The following is an 18,747-nucleotide window of genomic DNA, read 5'->3' on the forward strand; positions in this document are numbered from 1 at the left end:
CTGCAGGGGGCAGCAGGGGGCCACCAACGAGGGGCTGGAGGAAGTTGACCCGATCTTGAGCCGGCTGATCTGGGGGCGCCGGCGGTGAGCCACCCCTTGGCGAGGGAGGGGGCATGGTGTTTGGATTCATGTTTCTTGGTGGAATTTTTTGCAAGAAGATTGATACATTTAAGCTATTGTGGAAGCCACATTTCGGTGGCATGAGCCATAAGCATGTTATATTTGTGAAAAGGAAATTATAGCTTCTTTGTATTTGCCTAGTTGGAGATAGACTTACACAGTACCTGCGAATTTCATTCTATCTGTGGCAAATTTCGGCACCGAATTTGATTAGTAATACGCAAATGATGCTTCTATTTAATATTGCTTATGTTGAGACATTTACACAAGGCTCGATCTCCGTACTCCAAGGATCGCATTATAGAGGGTGAAATGATATACATATAGACAATAGTATTTGAAATCACATATTTCATAAGAAAAGAAAAGAAAAGAAAAAAGATCAGTAGAATCTGTATTCCCGACATTTGCCATTGAACCTCACGCCAGCTGTAGCTCCGAAAACGAACAAACCAAAAATAGAAAATCAGCACAATGCATCAAATACCCCTCACACTTTTGTTTCGATTTTGAATGAGTCGACGATTGTATGTAGCCTATCCTTCATCTTGTCCCATCTCCTCTCGTTTGCGCCCGTCGCCAACGTGTAGAACTTGCCTGCAACAACCCATACACAGTGAGAAGATGGTAGATATATAGTAGTGACCACCGACCAATGACATCATCAATCAAGCATTTCAAATACAAGTGAGAGAGCAGGAATCGTGCAAGAGAAGTTGATTGGAGTTTACAACTAACATGGCATCTTATTGAGAGAGAAAACGATGATGCCAGATAGGAGTTAATACCATTCGCTATGGTAATCGTGCCAAGTGCATGTCTTGTGAAATTTGGAGCCTGAGCTGTGAACTCGAAAGTATAGTAAGCTCTTCCATCGATATCGGTCTGGACAATGAAATGCATCTTGTGAGTTTAACAACAAGCGAATACCTAAAAAATGCACAAAACAATAACATATAAAGTTGACAACAAAAGAGCATTTGACAACGAAAAAACAGCTTGATTCTACTAAGGTAACCAACCGAGAAGCATTAGATAGTTTGTACTACCAAGGATTGATAAATTCGATGTTACGGCAATGATCATCCTTCGCTAGGTAAATATGCCAGGACGATATGTAGGGTTTTTCATAAACAATAAGAAGTACAACAAAGAACAAAAGATGCATAATGCATACATACATACATACATACATACACGCAAGACAAAAGAAAACACTTTAATTTTTAGGCAACAGTTTGCGACATTTAGAGTAGAATCATCATGCAGATTCATGTGTAGTTTGTGGCTGGAAGTAGTATTTTATTTGTCTCTGGCTGCAAAATTCCGCTTCCATCTCTCACATTTTTTACAGAAGGGCTCGACTTTACTGTTATCTCCATTATAATGTGTAGTTTGTGGCTGGAAGTAGTCATGTGGGTTTGTGCACCTTCATTATCTCCATTATAATGCAAACGGATATATTTTGTGGGATGTTTATTTCTAAAGCGACCTATGGCATACGCATATATATGTTACAGTTTTAATTTTTGGATCAATCAATGAATAATCAGACAAGCACGCACATCTATCCAATTTAATCAAAACACAAAAAGTAGTGAAATATCTAATCAAAACTGGTGCGCGCCACTTTTGTGAGGATTGAATCAAGGGGTTAAAGTGAGAGAAAGAAAGAAAAGGTACACCCACACCTCTTTGGCCTCGATCAACTTGGTTTTCTGCGTGGGTGGTGATAGAACTTTCCGCACCAAGGCCTCGGCAACCTGAAGAACACACACATGATATACAAGAGAAGAGATGAGATATAAACAATCTGTCCATCTATCTTTTCTTTAGGGCTTGTTCGGTTAAGGTGGATTTGAAGGGGATTGAGGAGGAATTAATCCCCTGCAAGCCAAAATCCCTGCAAATCCCCTCTAATCCACCTGAGGTTGGGATTAACCGAACAAAGCTTTAATGAGAAGGCGTATGACCGAGTGGAGTAGGGTGGACCTGGTCGGGCGGGCCGAGGTCGCGGATGTCTTCCTTGGTGGTGGGGATCATGTTGATGCTGACGCTCTCCAGCGGCTCGATCACGTCCTTGTACACCTTGTCCTGCCCTTGCACAGACACCTCCTGCATTCATTTATTCATTCAGCATCACCAAGTGTATGCAGTATGCGTATGGAGCAGAGGATTCATGGAGGAGTACGTACCTGCCATCCGAATGGGTAGACGAAGGAGTAGCCGGCCTTCCGGTCGATGACCGGCATGAACTTGCCGTCCGCCGCCGCGACTACAATCCCATTATTTAGATATACCACATCAATCAGGATTAGTTTTGATCATTCTACTACCTAGGGCGATGGATGGATGGATTGGGAGAAGAAGGAAGGAGAACATACATGCCGCCGGAGCGGGCCGGGAGACGAGCGCCGCGGTGGCCACGGCAGCCCCCGCCACCAGCACCTGCCGCCGCGGGGAAGGGGAGCACTCCACCGCAGCAGCTTCACCTGGCACGACACGACACGACACGGAGAGGATATGAAAAGAAGCGGCAGCTGCCAGAGCACGCACACAAAGCCAAAACCATGGCGCCCGGCCTGGTGGCTCGAATACAGGTAAATGGCGAGCAGGAGGAAGCACGGACGGACCTTTGCTGGGGCTGGCCGGCGCCATGGCCCTGACGGTGACGGGGAGCAGCCTCCGCGCCGGCGTCTTGGCGGTCGGGGAAGGGAGGCCGAGGCCATGGCCGTGGAGGGATAAGGAGGTTGCGGTGGCCATGGCTGCGCGCGCGCTGGGACTCCTCTCCTCTGCTCCGCTCTTCCCTATCTTCTTCTTCTTCTTCTTCCAATCCCTCCGTGGCCACCGATCCATTCGCCGCCTCGCGTGCGCTCCCGCCGTTGGATCAACCCAAACTCAATCCAACGGTCGACCAACAAACTCATACATCCTTCCATTCGTTTTATATGTTCCTATTGGTAACTACTCACTCCTCCTTGACCCATGCAATGTTGCTATCAACTGAGTTTCTGCCTAGCCCCCATGCAAAAAACAAAACAAACATGATCAATCTCCAACTGTCACATCGACGCGCAAGCGGATAGAAGGTGATTACCATCTCGATGACGCTTCTTCCTCCTCCGACGGTGTCATCTCAAATAAAAAAAATCTTCGGCTACAAGCTAGATGAATCTTCACACGTGCTGGCAGGAGAGGTTTCGACACGTTCGCAATCGTAGTGACTTGGTCACTATGAAAGCAGAGAAACGCGAAGGTCTTCAATCGGATAAATCAACAAAAAACCGTGGATGAGCTACACAACCACGTCATGAACGGGATCAAAGACTAGAAGGAGGCCGGATTAGGTGCAAGAGTGTTAGACCGTTTTGTGAGAGAGTAGGCTTTGGTATAGGTGTCTTGGTTCACTTGTGTTGATGTTCGCATCACTCGCAAGTTCTTATAATTAAAACTTCTGCCTTCTATAAAAATATGATACACCATTGGCGTACTCTTGAAAAAAATCCCACCTCGATGACGCTTGTCGCCACATTGCTGAAGAGCATGTGAGTTTTCACCCCGTTTTTATCCACGGATGACGGGCGGTTATTTGTGTTGTCTGCCGGCATGGCTCTATATACATTGTTGGCAGCAATATCGTTTTCTACAACAACCCCTTATTTCGAGCCTCCACGAGCAAGATCGTCGGTTTATCACGCTGCAGGTACAAGTGGATTTAAGTGGGACTAACCAGTCCATCTCACTTAGACTGCTTTCGTGGGCTCCCATTGGACATAACTTTTTAAAATGGGCTAGCTCTATTAGCCCATTATAGGAACCCACTTAACCAACCAACCCTTTTCTCTCTCTTGACGACAGAGGAACAGAGGAGGCATCGCGGCGCAACAAACACATTCCCACCACCATCGCCGATGGACACACTACTCTGCCGCCACATATCCACCTCTTCACCTCGCACTCAACCCCTCCCGTACTCCCCTGCATTGTAGCTTCTCCCTTCTCCGCCCCCACATCGCCGTCCCAATCAAGAATCGTCGACCCCCTCTACCCCGGATCACATCACAACCCCAATCAAGAACTACCGGAGAAGATAGTAGCCCGACTTGGTGGCCAACGGGTACTTGTCGTCTATTGTTCGCCGTAGAGCAAAGAACCATCAACATTTCTCCTCCTGGACAAGTGAGAGTAGCTCCATACTTTCACCGTCGCCAAACATGCTTCACCTTTGTATATCCGTGGACAGAATTAACCTGGAACAGATGAAGCACATTTTTAATTGGTGCCATGCTTTGCACTATGTATCATCCTCTATTAAATCGATATGTAATGGGTCCAACAAATTCACTCGCATATGTAATTAAAATTAGATTGCGGCTTCGGCAAGAATTTAAAGCATACATTCGTAATTATATCATTGTACTCCCTCCGTAAACTAATATAAGAGCGTTTAGATCATTACTTTAATGATCTAAATGCTCTTATATTTGTTTACAGATGGAGTATTTGATATGGTAACATGAACCAGACATTCATTCATCAGTCAGCAGCAGCAGTAGTAGTAATAAAAAGAATAAAAACTCCTCCTTTGTCCTTTGTGTTTTGAGACCAGTAGAAGAGACTCCTCCTTTTTGCTCTCCCCTGTCCCGTCGATCTCCGTCTTCCCCTCCCCGATTTCTCACGCGCGTCCGCCTCGCCGCCGGCCCGCCGGGAAGATGGCCGCGTCGGGGTCCGGGTCCGGGTCCGGCCAGATCCAGCCGCTCAAGATCCCGGACGCCGTCGTCGCGCTCGCGCAGGCCGCCGCCAAGGCCAACAACAGCAGTAACAGCGCCGCCGCCGCCGACGCCACCGACAAATGTACGTATCTCATTCACGGAGCAGCCAGCACCGGTTCCGGCTGTCGTGTACGTCAGTGGCCTTCGCCGCCGGCGAGATCTCATTCTTGGATCCTGATTCGTCTGTTCGTTTGTTTGTTTGGGCGCAGATCTCCCCGGGTGGCCGCTCTTCTCGCCGCCCAAGATGCAGCTGACCAAGTGCGCCAAGTGCCCCCGGGAGTTCTGCTCCTCCGTCGCCCTCCGCCGCCACACCCGCGTCCACCGCCGCGCCCTCAAGATCGACAAGGTTGCCCCCATTCTGTCCTCATTTTTTTTCATCTCCTCTGTCAGTTCAGTTCAGTTCAGTTGGGTGTCAAAAATCACTTTGTACCTGCATTTTCACCTGACTGTTCAATACATTATGATGTATGTACGTAATCGAGCGCCCGTCAACATGGGGGTTCGACGAATACGGGCGTCCGATAATAGTTGTAATATAATTTAGCAAAGAGTAATTTGCTCACAGATTGTGGATTAGTGACCTATAACCTACTTAAACGAATGGATGGTCTGCATTAACCTGTGTTCAGCTAATGTTACGCGCGATACGCAACTCCATTCGTCCACGCCTTCGGTTTTCTTATACCCAGTGCCCACCCCCTTGCTGCCCTGCATTGGCATGACATATTTGTTTCCTGATGGTTTTGCAGGATTTCCCCAAGAACAGAGACCACCTTGCCGCATTCTGGGACAAAGTAAGAAGATATGCTCTGCTCTGCCGCCACTTCTTTATTCTCTGCTGTAATATAAATAATTTAGCAGAAAGAGTGATTTGCTGACAGATTGTGGATTACTGGCCTTATATAACCTATTTAAACGAAGCAACATGTTGTTTCCCTCTCCTTGCTAGTAGTGTGTTCATGTGATTAATAACTTGTCCTGCTCTTCAGCTCACGGTGGATCAGGCCCAAGCGATACTGTCCTTGGAGGGCGTGGCTATAGAGGTAATGACCGTAGATCGGCATCTTCAGAGTATACGGCTTTGTCTTTGTGTATCGGTTTGTGTTTCGGAACATCTAATGTTATACACAAGAAATACATCTTCAGGAGACCAGCGCTTTATTCATCTTGACATCATTGTCGTCATGGATGTGCAAGCCAGGGTACGCTTCGTTGCCGCTGCCGTATGCCAGAGCTGGCAATGAACTCCTGGTAAGGATTTTGACCCAACTTGTAACTGCATTACTGTATGCATTTGGTGTCGTGTAGTATGTAATAAGCTTCTTTTCTCCCCATAACTGCAGGACCTTATTCAGACAGCAGCCTCAAGACTACCTATCTCATCAAATGAACTGTTTATCATGCTCGACGAAGCAAGCGAGAACACATTTCTCTGTACCAACGCAGCCGACGCTGGTTTCGTTCAGAAGTTTTTGTTTGATGGGGAGGTTGAGAAGGTCGCAACAGAGTTGAAAAACGTTGTTGCGTGCACGAGTTACATCCTTGAACAGAAGCTGGTACGATGTCTTTCCATTACGCAAAACAGAGTTAGTGCATTTAACCTCCAGCTACAAGTTTCTATGATTCTAACGAAGGACCGTAAATAAAACAACAGGTTGAAGCATGGTCTGCTGATAAGGCCGCCGAAGCATTAAGATGCCAGAAGTTGCTTGTGGAGGAAGAGGACGCTGCTCAGAAAAGGTTAATGTTTAATGTCATTGGCGTGTTATATAATTACTTAATTAGTTTAGTACACAAAGCTGCAAAGCCAATATTGTTTATCTGCTTATTGCTATAAATAAATGCAGCGTCATTTGATTCTACTTTGTGATGAGATCTTTATCTAAACTATCCTTGTTGTATAACTTGAAGGCAAGCTGAAATCATGGAAAGGAAAAGGATGAAGAAACTGAGACAGAAAGAACAGAGACTGAAAGACCTCAAGGACGAGGGCACCATGGTCCAGTTACCTGAAGTGGTCGATGGTGCGACGAGCTCTCCTGGGATTCAGAGTCTCGAGGCTGTTTCAGGCCCTGGCCTCCACGAGCAAGAAGACCCACAGCATCTTCAATTGTCAGCACCAGTGCCTTCAGACGACAATGGTTGCAATGGAGAAGATGCCAATTGTGGTTCGGGACAAGAAATCGATACTGCTGCTGTTTTCAGGGAACAAGCCATGGCAACAAGCAATCTCGACAGGGCAGAAAACCTTCCCCCAAATAGCTCTGTCTCGGGTTCTTCTGCGACTGCGTCGAAGCATCCATCTTCATCTTCAGTAAGGCACTCACGTCACAGGGAGCCAAATGTCGGTGCAGCGACAAACAAAAGCAAGACCTGGGCATGGAAGGTGCGAACTGGTGTTGAAGAACGGTGCCCAAAAGGTGAGCCAGATGTAGATGCTAACCAAGAGACGGCTCCTCTCAACACGGACAAGAACTCGCAAGTGCTAATAGGATCCATAAGCGTCGCGATCGAAGACGGTGGTGGATGCTCGCAGGACTCCAAGGATAACCACCCAGCTCCTCCTGAATCTGATTCGAACACTCTGAACGATCCAGTGGCCAAGGTGATGCAGCCAACCAGCCATGATGAGAACGGATGTGAAGACGCTAATGGTGGTACCATTACACCGGCAGCAGAGGACCATTCTCCCTCCAGTATCATGACAGATGAGAGCGGCTCAGTCTGTGGCAACGTGGAGTCGGCAGAAAGCGTGGGCCTACAACGAGGCACCATGATGTCTTCCGGTCAAGAAGCGGCGGCATTCCTTTCTCAAAGTAAGCAATTATCTTATTGGTTGTTCCGTTTGCAAGCCCGTGCACGCAACTGCCTTTTAGTAATTAGTACTCCCTCCGATCCAAAATAACCTGACCTAGCTAGTAGTTGCTTGGAGTGTTTATGTATGCTGAGTGACACACCACTACTTACTCTTGAGTAGTGCTAGTGTCGAGTTAACCTGGTATGTGTGCATATTATGATGACTCTTGTCTTGTATTTGGGCGCGCAGGATGGAAGGAAGCGGTGGCTGGGGATCATGTGAAGCTTGTTCTGTGCTGAGGTCCTGAGGAGCTGCACAGCACCCACCGGAGGACTGATCTGATGTATACAAGGAAGGCACCTGCCTACTATATTGGCCGAGCCGAGCCGACCCATGGAGCAAAGTATTGTGGAGTTGCAAAGCATCCATTCCATGGGGCAGTTCATTTGAGTACTAGACTTTGGGTACTAGACTTGGTTGGTTGGTTTTTAGATGGTAAATGAGTAAAATGCTTGCATGGCGCAGTTGAATTCGGGTACTATATTGCTTGATGGTTAACTAGCAGAAGAGTTGACGTGTTGTGTGGGCAGAGTTACCGTGCATGATAAACCAAGAGGGGAAGTAATCAGGTGATGAGAAGATTGGCCAGTAGAATTTCTTCCTTGTGTTTCTGTTTAGGTTTTGGGGGCTACAGAGATGCTCTTCTGACCAACAAGAAAACGTTGGTAAGTTGGTACTCTTTCAGTTTATCCCAATCAAGATATACATCATTCGCTACTCTTTTTTCTTTTCTTTTCCTGATGGGATGTACTAGTTGGTTGATCAAAGGCATTATCATTCTCCGAGGGTCATGATTTCCTGATACAGGATCAGCCCGTTAGTAAAGAACTTCAAGAACAGAACGCTGAAGGGTTTTGTTTCAGTGTCATGATACAGTCTTCCTTGTCTGGGTTTTGCTTCATCATCTTTCTCTGCAAAGGCGCCAAGAAGGAAGGAAAAGAGGCCGAAAGCCTTCATAGAATCATGTTTTGCGGCATCTGCATAAAACATTGATAAACAATGAAGCATTATGGTTTCGGTTGCGGCGTCAGACTCTTGTGAATAGCAAAGTAAGGTCTCTGATTCAGAATCGGGTGGGCTCATCACACCGTGTGTGTATGTGCCCAATTTTAGGGCACCAAATTATGGTTGGAGTAAAATTTAGGACACGAAAAAGTGTTTTTCTTTTTTTGGCACGACAAAGTGGAGTCTCCAACGACTGCCCTATAATAGGGCATCGGATAGGGCACAACTGCTCCAACAACTTCCCTAAAATAGGGCAGCCACACCACAATTTATTTACATATGAATTTGGCTAAATTTAACACATGAATTTTTGCAACACAACTATGCAAGATCACCACACAAAGAAATCAACAACACATGAAATTCAACTTCAAATCCTCGTATCGAGTTAAATGCAAATCACAAACCTAGTGCATGACCAACGCAAAAAAAAAAAAAGAGGTGCACATAAACATATACCACCGGCCTCCCCCTCAACATCCTCGTGTACGTAAGGCAGCCCCACTTCTCGATAGTTGAGGTTCAGTTAGGGGTTGTCAAGACCATTCAGCTTCAGGTTCAGGTTCATGAATGCACTTTGGTTCAGGTTCAGCGAGATTCAGGTTCAGGTGCATCATGAGTAGAGTAGAGTAGTAGGTAGCACAACAGCGACATAGTTTCTGCAGGCTTCAGTCAACAACTCAACATAGTTTCTGCCGATTCAATTTTCTGGGTTTCTTAAACCATATATAACATGTTGGTTGGAAAACCGGGGGTAGGAAAAAGATATTCTGGTGGCTTCAGGCTTATTGATGCAGAGTCCGGGGGTACATCCTTCTTTTTTTTAAAAAAAAAAAAACCCTTCAGTTTAGTACTCCCTCCGTCCAGAGAAAGTATCTTTCATGCTTCCTCGCCTGCACATTTGCTAAAGCGTACCATAATAGCTACTTACATGGTGTTCCCTGACTAAATATTGCTTTCTCTGGCTGGCAGCAACAATGCAGGCGTAATGGCGACCCCTTTCTCCCTCACAAAGGATGTCATCAAGATGCAGTTTGCAACCAACCAAGTCGGTATGATTCGATTACCAACTTCCATGTACTACTTGACTAGCTGGTGGAGTCAGTTAACATACCTGATTAACCCTCGTAGGTCATTTCTGCTTCACCTAACTCTTCATGTCATAATATCCAGGGCATTTTCTTTTGACAGACATCCAAGGAAGAATTGCTAATGTTTTGTCAGAGGGGCACTGGTTTGCATACAAGGAAGGCATCTGGTTGGCCAAGCTAAATGATGAGGAAGAGTATGTTATTTCCGTGCAGTCATTCTTATGTTTTCCGCTACCATTTACTACTCCCTCCGTTCCAAAATAGATGACTCAATTTTATACTAAGTTTAGTACAAAGTTGGGTCATCTATTTTGGAACGGAGGGAGTAGATGATGGTTGTATGCATCGCTTGACGCAGAGGCCAGAGGTTATCCTCCTTTTCGATTTTTTTTTACATAATTTCAAGACAAACGAGAGTCAGTTGCTGTTTCAACCTTGCGTTATGCAGGTATAACACCATTGCAGCATATGGGCAGTCAAAGCTTGCAAGCATTTTACATGCGAATGAACTTGCTAGGAGATTTAAGGTATGCCACGTTCTGTCGAAGTGTTTTTTTTTGTTCAATGTAAGACGAAAACATAGCGTTCACCGCTTGACTTTTCCAAAAGTATTAATCTATAAGATCCATATTTATTTGTTAATATTGATACAGAGAAATGCTATTCTTCTCAGTTTTTCACTGTGCGCTAGGCTGATGCAGCAACACACAAATGGTTTGGGTTTGTAAATTCAGGTCCTTACGTATATGGTTATGATAAATGCCAATTATACAACAACATACTTATTTAAGTAGCTAATACTACTGAAGCAACAGAACAGCTTCTGAGATAATCATCCCTGATTCGACGTAACTTGGCAGCAACCTCCTGCATGTTGATTCGTTCACCCGGAGTTTCCTTGGTGCAGCAAAGGCCAGCGTTTAGCATAGATAGCAAAGTGTGCATACCATCTTCCTTCATGGCCACTGGAGTTTCTTGGCAAGGCTCCAACTCCTGTAGTAGCTCGGGATCGACAATCTCCAATACCCTACCAGGGAAGCTGATCCCTGTAAGCTTCACAATGCTCAGCCCATCCTTAAACATGTCGCCGGTTGGCCTTCTCCGAATGAATATCTCGAGGAGAACGACACCGAAGCTGTAAACATCTGCGGCAGTTGAAAGTTGACCGCCCCCTGCATATTCTACACAATGAATAAAAAGAGTTAATTTCGCTTTCACTAGTTAACATAAATAACAGAAAATGTAGCAACACAAGATATATAAAAAAATCCATTACCTGGAGCAGCGTATCCGATAGTTCCCATCAGTGCACCGAGAGAAGAGCTTGAGTTACCAAGAGACGGCGTTGTGGAACTAGCTTTGAATCTTGCCAGGCCAAAGTCTCCGACATGAGCTGTCATATTGTCATCCAAAAGAATGTTGCTAGGCTTTAGATCACAATGAATAATTGTTCCTTGGTTGTTGTGGTGGAGGTACGCCATTGCATCCGCTACATCCACCACAATGCTTATCCTTTGAGCCAATGTAATAAATTTCAAATCTGAAGAGCTTTCACGGTCTTGAGTTGAGTATAGTAGTTTATGTAAGTCTCCTTGTGGCATGAGCTCATACACTAGGGCCTTGAAATCATTATCATTAGAATCAATGCTCGAGCACGCAGTTAGGATAGGGACCAGATTACGGTGCCGCACATTTCTCAGTGCATTACATTCTGCAATGAAGCTCTTTTGCGCTCCTCTTGTCTCTAGGTTGAAGACTTTTACTGCCACCTCATTTTTGGCCTCCACTAGTTTTCCTTGGTATACAGAACTGTATCTCCCTCTGCCAATTAAGTTGGATGTTGAGAATCCCTGTGTTGCTCTGGCTAGATCATTGAAAGAAACTTTGGGAAATTTTGCAGCAAATGATGGCAGAGAGATAGATTTGCACTTGTGTTTTCTTTTCCAGAGAGATAAGCCAAGTATGACCATAGCAAGTGACACCATACTCGCTATTGGGATAACTACTTTGAGCACCAAATTTTCATCGTGCCTATTTGAATTTGAAGGAATAACAAAACAGGCCACCATGTGTAACTCCGGTATCCCACCACAAAGCCCCTGATTTCCATCAATCCGCACAGCAGTTGCATTCCTGAAGATCCCTTTTGTTGGAACCTCACCATTAAGATGGTTGAATGACAAATCTAGTTTCTCAAGAAGTTGTAGGTTGCCCAGAGATGCTGGAATTGACCCAGTTATGTTATTGGCAGAAATATTCAGAACTTTGAGGTTGCTTATGTTGCCTAATGAAGTGGGAATGCTTCCACTGAAAATATTTGAGTCTAACTCAATGTTCTTTAAACTTTCACAATCACCTAGAGTGTTTGGAATATCTCCAAATAGCTTATTTGATGAAAGTCCCAATTGTACGAGTTGTTTGGCACTGCCAATGTCGGTAGGAAGTTGTTCACTGAGGTTGTTGAATGATAAATTAATTCCAATTATTGATGGGATTTTGAAGATCTCCATTGGAACCCTACCATGAAGATTGTTGTTGGAAATGTCCAAATATTGAAGCATTTGTAAGTTTCCAAAGCTTGATGGTATGTGGCCAATGAATTTATTTGAGTATAGATAGAGCCCTCCCAATCGAGACAAGTTTGACAAGGATGATGGAATGACAAGGTTTTGTCTATAGACTTTTCTTGGAGTACATGTGTTTGGTTCAAGGAGAGTTTGTGTCGACCAATGTGCTATTCAAGGAATTACCTAAAGATTAGTCTTGTGAGAGGTTGATCAAGACTAAGTCAAAGAGTGAATCAAGTTGATCAACCCACAAAGCGTAGAAGATGTACCGAGAGGGATCAAGTGATCCCATGGTATGGTAAGCATTGTCAATTACGCTTTGTGTACTAACCCATGGTCTTCGTGAGGGTTCTTTGTGGGGTTAGGTTGCGGTGTGCAAGTTCAAGTGGAGCATCACAAAGAGATCAAATGCTTGAAGCTTGCCGTCCTTTGTGGTGACAATGGACTTGTGAAGATGTGCGAAAGAGTGGTTCACCCATAATGGAATATGGGGGAGCAATCAACTAGTCTTCATCGAGTCAACACAATCAAGAGAGGTTGCGGTGTGCAAGTTCAAGTGGAGCATCACGAAGAGATCAAATGCTTGGAGCTTGCCGTCCTTTGTGGTGACAATGGACTTGTGAAGATGTGCGGAAGAGTGGCTCACTCATAGTGGAGTATGGGGGAGCAATCAACTAGTCTTCATCGAGTCAACACAATCAAGAAAGGTTGCGGTGTGCAAGTTCAAGTGGAGCATCACGAAGAGATCAAATGCTTGAAGCTTGCCGTCCTTTGTGGTGACAATGGACTTGTGAAGATGTGCGGAAGAGTGGCTCACTCATAGTGGAGTATGGGGGAGCAATCAACCAGTCTTCATCGAGTCAACCCAATCAAGAAAGGTGGTCCAACTTGAGGGAGTCAAGATCGTCATCATCTAGCTCAAATGGACCATGTGCAAGGCAAAGGTTTGCCCTTGGTAGATTTTCTATTTTACCGGTCTCATGATGGTAGTTGGGAAACCGGGTTATAGGATCGATTGCCATACTATCAAGGGGGGCTCTGGATGAGTAGCTTGATCGTATCGTTCGTAGAGATCTCAAACCATTTCATCCTTGCATCATCTTTCTTGGTTCTTGTTTGGTTCTCTTTGTGAGTCTTAGAGCTTACGGTCATCTTGTTGACAAGCTTGAGTTCATCGAAAACGGAGTTCGCTTGCTTCTTCTATGATGTTTTCGATGTTGGAGGTTTTGCCGGTTCTTCTCGGTTGGAGGTTTCACTCCTCTTTTTGTTAGGCATACCTCCCCTGCCTCTTCTTACTATAACCAGTCGCTGTTTTGATGCTACTCGTCGTCTTGTTTCCAACAAGCTTGAGTTTTCTCAATTCGGAGCTCATATGCAGAAGTTATGGCAGTTCTGGTTTTCTTGAGTGTGGTTTTTGTCAGGGTCCCAGCGGTAGTACCATGGTACCCAGCGGTAGTACCGCTGAGGAGTCACAAGCGGCAGTACCGCTCTGCAGCGGTAGTACCGGCGGTGACTCCGCAGCAGTACTACCGTTGGCTTACCAGGTCCCTACCGCGTCGATTCGAGGGGTCTTTTTCTGTGTCGGATTGTGCGGTACCTCGCTGCGGCAGTAGTGCGGCAGTGCCGCCCTTCCTCCGCGGTAGTACCGCCCGGTCCCTCTTTCCCTTTACCCTTCGTTCTGCGCGGCAGTACCGCCGAAGGGAGCGGTAGTACCGCTTAACCCAGTAGTAGTACCGTTGTCTCCTGCGGTACTACCACCCCAAGGTTCATGTTTTGTTGCTCCTTTTTCCTGTTTCTTCCGCCTGAGCGGTAGTACCGCTCATGGAGCGGTAGTACCGCTCGTGTGCGGGCTGAGCACATAACGGTTGGATTTTCCCCCTCCTATAAAAGGGGGTCTTCTTCTCCATTGAACCTTATCCTTTGAGCTCGTGTTCTTCCCCCATTGTTGACCTTCTTCGAGCTTGCTAATTCTCAATCCCTCCATGGATTCTTGCTAGTTTTTGAGGGAAAAGAGAGAGGAGATCTAGATCCACATCTCCACCAATCAATTTCTCCTCTATGTGAGGGGAACCCCTTGGATCTAGATCTTGGAGTTCTTGGTGTTCTCCTTCTTGTTCTTCCTCTTATTTTCCTCCCTAGCATTAGTTGCTCCGGTGGGATTTGAGAGAGAAGGACTTGGGCACTCCGTGTGCCCTTGCCATTGCATTTGGTGCATCGGTTTGAGTTCTCCACGGTGATACGTGGAAGTGAAGTTTGAGAAGCTTATTACTCTTGGGTGTTTGGGCACCCTAGAGCTTGTTCCTCTTGGGTGCCTTGGCGCCCTAGACGGTTGGTGTTGTTCGGAGCTCAATCATTGTGGTGTAAAGCTTCGAGCAAGCGTCGGGGTCTCCAATTAGGTTGTGGAGATTGCCCCGAGCAATTTGACGGGTACCGGTGACCGCCCCCAAGGGTTGCCAAAGTGTACGGGTTCGGTGACCGCCCCCAAGGGTTGCCATTTGTACGGGTTTGGTGACCGCCCTCAAGGGTCCCTTAGTGGAATCATGGCATCTTGCATTGTGCGAGGGCGTGAGGAGATTACGGTGGCCCTAGTGGCTTCTTGGGGAGCATTGTGCCTCCACGCCGCTCCAAACGGAGATTAGCATCCGCAAGGGTGTGAACTTCGGGATACATCATCGTCTCCGCGTGCCTCGGTTATCTCTTACCCGAGCTCTTTACTTATGCATTTTACTTTGTGATAGTCATATTGTTTCTTGTCATATATCTTGCTATCACATAGTTGCTTATCTTGATTAGCATAAGTTGTTGGTGCACATAGGTGAGCCTAATTGTTTTAGGTTTTGTGCTTGACAGATTAACCGCTAGGTTTATTCCGCATTTGTTCAAGCCTAAATTGTAATTATTTTAAAACGCCTATTCACCCCCCCCCCCCTTCTAGGCGACATCCACGATCTTTCAGATAAGGTCATACCAGCTTCACTAGGGAGAAGCGATAGCGGCTCATCGACAGATCATTCTGGCGGCGGTAGTGGTTGGTGGTACGGGGACCCATATGTATTATTATTATTATTATTATTTATTGAGGTGTTTTTGTATTTTCTGATGAATCTTTATAATAGATGCATATCATTTTCTCAAAAAGTGAATTATAAATGGAACGGTCTACCCAACTAATATGGAAGGGACTCGAGGGATATGTGGACTACACCTAAAGTATAAGGAATTCCACAAAACCAGGGGATGTTACCCTTAGGTTGGTGACGAACAATAGTTCTACTCAGAGGGGGATACCCCTCCATGAAGGACATAGTAATCGGAAATCGCTCCAGATGACACGACATGCCTTAGAAGCTTTCTCAAGCCCAAACAAAAGATGTGATGAACTCATCAGGACTCCTCTTTGTAGAATCGCCTGATATCAATGGCAAACAAAGAGAATACCGGTTTATGATGGTACCTTCTCGAAAGCCTTGTACCACTTTGCCTCATTAACATCGCGTATGTATGTAAGAGCGTACGTTAAGTACCTGCACCGAACAAGGGGGTGGTAAGGTTATTGAGGATCTTGTGACTTAGACACGGACGCCCACAACAGATGGGCTGCGCATCACCAAGTCATCTCCACCACCACCACGGGCGATGAGAACGGGTTTCCCGACCGACATGTATCCAAGCATGGGAACTAAACCAACACAACATACCATGTATTACTTATTATGTATTCTTCTCAAGACATTGATCATCTCAGACACAAATACACACAAATCTTTTGTTCTTCTCAAACTTCTCACCATCCTTTTCCCTTTCATTGGCTGCTAATGAAGCTTCAAAAATTGTTTGTACCATTGGCTGCAAATGTAATCCTTCCATCAGTTCTATTGGGTTGAAAAGTGGTTTGTCTTTGTCCTCCTCACTTATCACCAGGCTTGGTCACAACAAGCAATTACACTCTGCAAGATTTCTTGTCATGCATGATAAACATCACTTCCAGGCTGGTGGTGCTCACTATGTCACCAAGCTATCTTGGCGACACATCATTGTGACATGTCTTGTGCACGTTGAGCCCGAACCCTTGCTCGGGTCCCATAAACACCTAATTCATTTGTATTGCAGTTATTCACTACCTTCCTCGGAAAGTACCAGCAGATTGTACACTGTAGAGGCCCTGGAACGACACCAGCCGTAGGGGGAAGGCAAGGTGTAGATTTCCCGGTCCCCATGTCAAAGACCATGCCTTGATCCCTACCTCTCCCACCTATCCAGTAGACACAGTTACCCTTGAGCCCTGGAACACCTTCAGCATGCATTGACACCGCATTGCTCCTCCCAACAAACACTGAGTATCCCCCCAAGTCAGCCACCGCGTCCCAGCAAGGCCTGCGTCGGGGATTATACTTGAGAACAAATATTTCATCCTCCTCTATACGGCGATGACTGCCTCCCGCCAGATGCAAAGTGACGGTACAACTAGCATTCCTCCGGATCTGGTATAGGTTGCCATTGCAGAACACCAGGTTCTTGGCACTTGTGAAATCCGAAACAGCTACGTACAGTGGGGTGAAACTGCTCACCGAAGAAAAGAGTAGTGGTTGCACGCTAGCCGGCGCATTCAGGTCCGATCCGGCATTGTGCATTTGAATGATGCGCCTGTTATGCGTTACAAGATCCTCTGCTGATGTCTGGTCCTCGATGATGACGGGTTCTCGGCGGCGACGTTCTGGTAGGCGGAGCACATAAACATTCCCAAATCGAGTGAGGCAGTAAACCATACCATTTTGACCAATTTGATGGTAGATGACATCGACGAGCTGGTCTCCGGTGGCAAGACGGACGCGGTCAAGGACGGCCCACCTCCTAGCCCCCGCGGTGACGTAGGCGAGCCTGTCGATGTCGCAGATGGTGGCCGTGATGAAGTCTTCCCTAGCGGGGTCAGGCGCGAAAACGATCTTGGAGAGCAAGCGGGTGTCGTAGATGAGCGGCGGTAGGAGGATCTCGGCGGCGGTGACTGGGTGGAAGAGGGTGAGCAGGCTTTGGCCGTCGTAGAGGCAGACGGAGAGGGCAAGCCACCCGCCTCCGCAACCGAGGTAGCTCCTAATCGGGTAGGTGGCCATGAACTCGAAGGAGCCGCGCATCGGGGGCGAGGCGTTGGGGCAGGACGAGCCTGAGGGGATTGCCTGGAGGCCGAAGGAGCGGTGCGCGGGGAGCGAGACGATGGCGGCGTGCCGACGTCTGGTGGCGTCGTCGCGGAGGAGGACGAGCAGCGATGGTGCAGGCGGCGCGAGCGCGCCACGCCACGCCGTGCAGGTGCCGCGCACGCTGGTGTAGAACCTGAGGTCGTCGAGGCCATCGGCGACGCGACAGAGGAGCTCCGGCCGCAGATCTATCCAGCCTTGGAACGACGGCATGGCTGGCGGCGGAGGGGGGGATTCTTGCCTCTTTTTCTGTGAGGAATGGAGGGATTGTGTGTGGGCCTAGGGTTTCACGGTAGGCTTGGCCTGACTTCCTTTTTTATAGCAAATCCAGTACAGGAGGTCCCTACTGAATGGGCCGGCCCAGGCGGGCGATTCCCCTATGTGTAACAGTTTTAAGTGGCATCGGTGGATAATATTTTATAACTTTCAGGGCAATATCCACGATGTACCGCTAGAAGCAATAGCTTCGTTATTAGTATGTATAGACTAGAAAAACAACCTGTAGGTTGCAACTTGAGAAAAAAATCATAATCTTCAATGGTCCTGACCATATTTTGCAGCATCACCGAGATGCACTACCAGTCTCATTTTCGCGAAATCATAAAAAATCATGAATATAAACTCGTGAACATACCTGAAATTATGAACAATTTAATATTTTTTGAACATTTTCTTAAATCATAAACATTTTATGAATTCATGAACATTTTATACGATTTGCAAGCATTTTTCTTGAATAGGCGAACATTTCTAGAATTGACAAACATTTTTTGGAAATTGGTTGAACAATTTTTGAAATTCAGAACATATTTTTATTTAATGAAAAGTTTTTGAAATGCATGATTATTTTTGAACAATGAACAATTTGTGAATTAGTAAACTATTCTGTAAGTCATGAACAGTTTTTGAATTGGTAAAATTTTGTTCAATTTCATTATAAAAAATTAAATATACATTTTTTTAAAAAAAAAATCATGAACATCATTTTCCCAAACATTTGTTTTTAGAATTGCGAACAATTTTTGAATATGTGAACATTTTTTTTAAATGCGAACATTTTCTCAATCATGCCCGTTGGCATGCACACTTGATTTATAGGTGTATAATATACTAGTAGATGTGTCTAGTTCATTTTTATATAGAGAG

General features: G+C 46.0%; 5 protein-coding genes across 5 annotated transcripts; 2 read left to right on the forward strand and 3 right to left on the reverse strand.

Moving 5' to 3' along the window:
* Positions 1-398: 398 nt before the first annotated feature.
* Positions 399-3,041, reverse strand: LOC123087420 (psbP-like protein 1, chloroplastic). The gene is made up of 7 exons (XM_044509424.1): positions 2,754-3,041; positions 2,505-2,612; positions 2,316-2,395; positions 2,113-2,235; positions 1,812-1,883; positions 909-1,005; positions 399-717 (listed from the first exon to the last, which is right to left on the reverse strand). The coding sequence occupies exons 1-7, from the start codon at positions 2,974-2,976 to the stop codon at positions 611-613; spliced, it is 810 nt and encodes a 269-aa protein (XP_044365359.1). The 5' UTR covers positions 2,977-3,041; the 3' UTR covers positions 399-610.
* A 1,668-nt stretch (positions 3,042-4,709) lies between these two features.
* LOC123087421 (uncharacterized) lies at positions 4,710-8,617 on the forward strand. The gene is made up of 9 exons (XM_044509425.1): positions 4,710-4,974; positions 5,102-5,238; positions 5,642-5,686; positions 5,882-5,935; positions 6,039-6,143; positions 6,236-6,448; positions 6,547-6,632; positions 6,804-7,708; positions 7,939-8,617. The coding sequence occupies exons 1-9, from the start codon at positions 4,833-4,835 to the stop codon at positions 7,986-7,988; spliced, it is 1,737 nt and encodes a 578-aa protein (XP_044365360.1). The 5' UTR covers positions 4,710-4,832; the 3' UTR covers positions 7,989-8,617.
* On the forward strand, positions 8,285-11,238 carry LOC123087425 (short-chain dehydrogenase TIC 32, chloroplastic-like). The gene is made up of 4 exons (XM_044509428.1): positions 8,285-8,414; positions 9,727-9,806; positions 9,928-10,039; positions 10,294-11,238. Exons 2-4 carry the CDS (start codon positions 9,743-9,745, stop codon positions 10,571-10,573), a joined length of 456 nt encoding a protein of 151 aa, XP_044365363.1. The 5' UTR covers positions 8,285-8,414; positions 9,727-9,742; the 3' UTR covers positions 10,574-11,238.
* On the reverse strand, positions 10,632-16,255 carry LOC123084016 (receptor kinase-like protein Xa21). The gene is made up of 3 exons (XM_044505830.1): positions 16,201-16,255; positions 11,122-12,525; positions 10,632-11,026 (listed from the first exon to the last, which is right to left on the reverse strand). The coding sequence occupies exons 1-3, from the start codon at positions 16,253-16,255 to the stop codon at positions 10,632-10,634; spliced, it is 1,854 nt and encodes a 617-aa protein (XP_044361765.1).
* LOC123087422 (uncharacterized) lies at positions 16,103-17,973 on the reverse strand. Its single transcript, XM_044509426.1, has one exon. It carries the CDS (start codon positions 17,812-17,814, stop codon positions 16,444-16,446), a length of 1,371 nt encoding a protein of 456 aa, XP_044365361.1. The 5' UTR covers positions 17,815-17,973; the 3' UTR covers positions 16,103-16,443.
* Positions 17,974-18,747: the final 774 nt, after the last annotated feature.

The sequence above is a fragment of the Triticum aestivum genome, chromosome 4A (assembly GCF_018294505.1).
Source record: "Triticum aestivum cultivar Chinese Spring chromosome 4A, IWGSC CS RefSeq v2.1, whole genome shotgun sequence".
NCBI lineage: Eukaryota > Viridiplantae > Streptophyta > Magnoliopsida > Poales > Poaceae > Triticum > Triticum aestivum.